This window comes from Corticium candelabrum, chromosome 1, assembly GCF_963422355.1.
Source record: "Corticium candelabrum chromosome 1, ooCorCand1.1, whole genome shotgun sequence".
In the NCBI taxonomy this organism is placed as follows: Eukaryota; Metazoa; Porifera; class Homoscleromorpha; order Homosclerophorida; family Plakinidae; genus Corticium; species Corticium candelabrum.
This window is the reverse complement of record NC_085085.1, coordinates 3,462,896-3,468,895: the sequence shown is the minus strand read 5'-3', so window position 1 is coordinate 3,468,895 and position 6,000 is coordinate 3,462,896. Positions and strand designations below refer to the sequence as shown.

Sequence of the window (6,000 nt, the reverse complement as noted above, 5' to 3'; positions counted from 1 at the left end):
GGGCTAAAACTGCATTTACACGCTAAAATAAAAATCCGATCCCTAACTGATATGGTACAACTGGTAGCTAACTTAGTGTCTGTCTTTTGTTGGTGTGAAGGGTTTAGAGCTTCAACCACTCTTCCATGGATTGCAGTTTTTTTTTGACTCGCAAAGCGGTAAGTCGGGCTTGACTGTTTACGTACCAACATTCTTGCATGACTTTCACCATAATGTGAAAACACTAGAGACGAGAGGTGATGTTAGATGAAAGAGAAGAGAATTACAGCACTGAGAAGACAGAGAGACAAAATACTGGACTGACAGACAAACAGACAGACAGACAGACAGACAGATGGACAGACAGACACACGGACAGATAGATAGACAGACAGATGGACAGACAGACAGACAGACACACGGACAGATAGATAGACAGACAGATGGACAGAGACATATAAGGAGAAAGATGGACAGACAAAGAGACAGACAGCCAGACAGATAGACAGACACACGGACAGACAGATGGATAGATAGACACATAGACAGACAGACAGACAGACAGACAGACAGACAGACAGACAGGCAGACACACACACACACACACACACACACACACACACACACACACACACACGCACACACACGGACAGATAGACAGAACGACAGAGACAGACAGATGGACAAACAGACAGATAAACAGGAGAAAGATGGACACACAAACAAACAGACAGACAGACAGATGGACAGACAGACAGATAAACAGGAGAGAGTTGGACAGACAAACAGGCAGGAAAACAAAGACGGGCAAACAGACAGACACAGAGACAGATAAACAGACAAATACATCTCTTATATTTACCTCGTTATTGTACCATTTGTCTGGCAGCGAAGGTCGTCTGGCTTCAATACAAACAACCTTCTTCATTTCCTCGATCGAAGGATCAGACTGGACGACATCAAAGTACGGCAAATGGTACGAGTCCGACATCACGTCCGTCGCCTCAGTACACCTCGTAATCTCCCAAAACACGAGTCCCATCGAATAAACATCACCTGGTTTGAACGACTCAAACAGAGAGTAATTGATAGAATCATCGAGAACCTCCGGTGCCATGTACCTCTTCGTTCCCTGCTTCACAAGATTCAACATGTACTCACTCGACTCGTGCAAGAGATCACGCCGAACAGCCAACCCCAAATCAGCCAGACAACACTCGCCATCATTCTTCACCAAAATATTCTTACTCTTGATGTCTCTGTGAGCAATTGCCGGCTTCTTTGCGATTCCCGGTTGCGTCTTTGACCCCATGATCTCCATATGCAAGTGAGACAAACCGTTTGCTATGGACACACAGAATCTATACATTTCTCGGAGAGAAATCGATCGATCGCAGAGGAAATCATAGAGAGAGCCATTCGGATGATAATCCATTACCATCCACAGTTGAGTCCAAGTTCCGTTGTCTCGATTGTCGACGGCAATGAAGCCGAGGATATTAGCATGTCGCAGCATCACGGTTTGATACATCTCTGCCTCTCGAAACCACGACTGCTCATCGCGGGATGATAAGATTTTCACAGCGATGTTCTCTCCCCGCCACGTCCCTAGCCACACTTCACCGAACCGTCCAGCTCCGATGCGCTGCTCGAGCTTAATTTGTCGTGCTATCGTTCTTGGTTCTAGAAGCGGTAGTCCTGATCCACTGCCTGAGCATGTGATGCTCATGAGGTCGGTTAGTGATGCCATTACTCGGCCGTTTTCTGCTGTTCTGCCGTTAGCGTCTCCGTTTGCATGAGGATGGGGCACGTCCAGCTGTCGTGTTATTCTACGTTCCCGAATTTTTGCGACGAGATAAACGAAACTCACAACACACAGGCAGACGACACTGACGGGGATGATAGCGGCCAACAGGATGAAGGTGTTGTCACTAGCTTTACTTGGATCGCTTGGTTTATTACATGGTTTTGGACCTGCAGTGAAAACTATAGTCAAACACACACAGACAGATGGAAGGACAGACAGACAGACAAGACACACAGACACATAGACAGATAGACAGACAGACAGACAAACAAATAGTACTGGTTTATGAAAATATATTTTAGACAGACAAATGGACAGGACAGACAGACAAACAGACAAATACAGACACACAGACAGACACAAACACAGAGACACACAGACAGACAGATGGATAAACAAACAAACAGACAGACAGATGGACAACCAAATGGACAGACAGACAGTTGGACAAACAATTTACAAACAAACAAACAGACAAACAAACAGACAGACAAATGAATGTATGACGAAACATATCAACAAACAAAACGACAGATGGACAGACACATAAACAGACACACTGACACAACGGGTTATAACCAACGTTCAAGCATGCAGACTGACACACCATAAAAAACGACTCCAGACTCTATTCTCGGCATTCCAAAATGATCAAATACACAAAACGTGTGAATTCTAAAATCAACACACACACACACACACACACACACACACACACACACACACACACACACACACACACACACGGAACCTCAAACACCCAACTAAGGCTGTCTCCACTTGTTGCTCTTTAAGCATGACTAACGTTAAACATGTCATTTTATCCGGACTATTAAACTAATTATCCAGGACTTTTTTGTACGATGCGAATTCGTTTCTTGTGGACCAGACAGTCGGATATCGTCTTGAGAACAATTAGAGACACTCTCGCCGAAATCGCTCTCTCCAAACACCCTGCATCAGTCTACGCCGCCTCTAACATTGTCTTCTTCCAATAGTCTCCAAAGAAAGAGAGAACAGTGCGAAAGAAACATCATTCATAGTGTGGAACTCACATTACTATCAGGTGACAGTTAAACCTACATTACTTTCGCTAAACTACCTCTGCATGTTTAGCAAAAGCTGTTTAGAGGTTTACAGTTAAACAGGTTTAACGCTAGTGGAGACGATATTATTCTTAAACATGTTCAGACTTAGAAAGGTTTTAAACATGTTTAAGCCCTAGTGGAGATGCACCATAAGTCTTCACTTTGTTCTTGTACCAAACACCTGCACAGTTGCGTAAGAACCATTTACCGTTCATGAATTTTACAATCTCTGGTTCACTAAGGGTCACCAGACCTCCAATTATCACGAATAACAAAACTAGTTTTTATCGCTTACCCACACCCTCTAGTGTACACAAACAGTTTCCTGTTAGACACACATATTTACATCTCACAACAGAAACACCCAATGAAAGCACCTCACAGCTTAACACATCAACACCTACACCCTTCAAGGGAGCAAACACAAACAAACTAGAAAAAATAATTTTCTAATATTTTTGCAGCACACTAGAGCGACTTCTTATCACTAAGAATGGCGCCATCACATCCCCTGTCTACATTCGTTTGCTTCCCAATTTTTTTGCACAATGTGTTAGGTCTATGGTGTATTGCATATGTTGCTATACAATGTAGCTACAACAGTGTATCTCAAAAATAGAAATGAACGCCAAGAATGTCGAGTATTCCGTGTTTGTTGCTTCTGCACCAGCGCTTGGAGCAAGCCCAGTAGCTCATTTACCAATTAGAGTGACGAAATTCTGCAGCTACGGACAACACGCGCTCACAACACGAAGCGCCTACGTCTTCCATACACCAACGACCCTACGCCCTGCACACAACATCCCCCCACTGCTACACTGTAGTCAACATGTACCCACACTGTTACATTGTAGTCAACATATACCTAAACTGTTAGTATGTCGACATGTAGCAAGTTAATTAGCACAAACCATTGGGTTCCGACGACGACGGTGGCAACGTTGGAGCAGTGTTGCACAACGGTTTGTCGTTGCAACAGTCATGTCCACGAATGTTGCAAGCATGTGTGTCGGAATACGCGCAGTCTTGACTTATTTGTCTCTTGCTCTTGAATATAGTGTCTACCACCAAGCAGTATGGCACGCTACCCGTCCGTCCGGTGCACAACTTGGTCGTGTTTCCCACACAGACGCTGCAATAGCAGAGCAAGTTGATCTCTCGAGGATCCCCTAGGGAATGGACAGAGGTAAGCAGTTGAATAAAATAGCTACACTGTGACAGCAAGAGACGGTGTACGTGTTGCCTATGTGTCAAACTCGCCTGGTGATACTCGACGGAAGAACGAGGAGAAGAGAGCGAGGAACGAAAGCAGAAAGGCTTCGGATCTCATGGCTTCTCGGACGGGTCGTTAGGGTTGTGACGTGTTGGGTAGAGATCTTGGTCTCCACTCTCGGGTCGTTGAGCGGTCGGACAGCTAGAAAACCAGCGGACGGACGTGCTGATCAAGATAACATTAACCTCTCATTCGTACGGAATACTTGATGTTGACCTACGGGATATCACAGCTACTCGATTGCGACAGTGTGTTGGAATGATGAGCACGTACACACTGCTGTGCTGCTTGTGATTTGTAGTCCGCTATGTCGTTAATTTGCAGTGGATGGCGGTAATCGGTTGGGAAGACAAGAGTGACACCCGACGTCACATTAGGAGATTAGGAAGTGTTGGGCTCTTGTTCTCACCTTCACTTCATCTTATGATGTGTAGTCATACTGGTTTAAGACTTATTGTTCTGTAGTCAGAGTTTGATCTTTAAGACTTATTGTTCTGTAATCAGACTTTGATCTTTAGGACTTATTGTACTGTAGTCAGAGTTTGATCTTTAAGACTCATTGTTCTGTAGTCAGAGTTTGATCTTTAAGAATTATTGTTCTGTAGTCAGAGTTTAATTGATCTTTAAGACTTATTGTTCTGTAGTCAGAGTTTAATTGATCTTTAAGACTTATTGTTCTGTAGTCAGAGTTTGATCTTTATGACTTATTGTACTGTAGTCAGAGTTTGATCTTTAAGACTTATTGTTCTGTAGTCAGAGTTTGATATTTAAGACTTATTGTTCTGTCAGAGTTTGATCTTTAAGAATTATTGTTTTTCTGTAGTCAGAGTTTAATTGATCTTTAAGACTTATTGTTCTGTAGTCAGAGTTTGATCTTTATGACTTATTGTACTGTTGTCAGAGTTTCATCTTTAAGACTTATTGTTCTGTAGTCAGAGTTTGATCTTTAAGACTTATTGTTCTGTAATCAGACTTTGATCTTTAGGACTTATTGTACTGTAGTCAGAGTTTGATCTTTAAGACTCATTGTTCTGTAGTCAGAGTTTGATCTTTAAGAATTATTGTTCTGTAGTCAGAGTTTAATTGATCTTTAAGACTTATTGTTCTGTAGTCAGAGTTTAATTGATCTTTAAGACTTATTGTTCTGTAGTCAGAGTTCGATCTTTATGACTTATTGTACTGTAGTCAGAGTTTGATCTTTAAGACTTATTGTTCTGTAGTCAGAGTTTGATATTTAAGACTTATTGTTCTGTCAGAGTTTGATCTTTAAGAATTATTGTTTTTCTGTAGTCAGAGTTTAATTAATCTTTAAGACTTATTGTTCTGTAAGCAGAGTTTGATATTTAAGAATTATTGTTCTATAGTCAGAGTTTGATCTTTAAGACTTATTGTTCTGTAGTCAGAGTTTGATCTTTATGACTTATTGTTCTGTAGTCAGAGTTTGATCTTTAAGAATTATTGTGCTGTAGTCAGAGTTTAATTGATCTTTAAGACTTATTGTTCTGTAGTCAGAGTTTGATCTTTATGACTTATTGTACTGTAGTCAGAGTTTCATCTTTAAGACTTATTGTTCTGTAGTCAGAGTTTGATCTTTAAGACTTATTGTTCTGTAGTCAGAGTTTGATCTTTAAGACTTATTGTTCTGTAGTCAGAGTTTGATCTGTAAGACTTATTGTTCTGTAGTCGGAGTTTCATCTTTAAGACTTATTGTTCTGTAGTCAGAGTGTGATCTTTATGACTTATTGTTCTGTTGTCAGAGTTTGATCTTTAAGAATTATTGTTGTATAGTCAAAGTTTGATCTGTAAGACTTATTGTTCTGTAGTCAGAGTTTTATCTTTAAGATTGTTCTGTA

At 41.4% G+C, this 6,000-nt stretch overlaps 1 protein-coding gene across 1 annotated transcript; it reads right to left on the bottom strand.

The window, feature by feature from the left end:
* Positions 1–3,902, bottom strand: LOC134184298 (TGF-beta receptor type-1-like). Its single transcript, XM_062651954.1, has 3 exons — positions 3,786–3,902; positions 842–1,953; positions 1–223 (listed from the first exon to the last, which is right to left on the bottom strand). Exons 2-3 carry the CDS (start codon positions 1,727–1,729, stop codon positions 104–106), a joined length of 1,008 nt encoding a protein of 335 aa, XP_062507938.1. The 5' UTR covers positions 1,730–1,953; positions 3,786–3,902; the 3' UTR covers positions 1–103.
* Between the last annotated feature and the right edge of the window lie 2,098 nt (positions 3,903–6,000).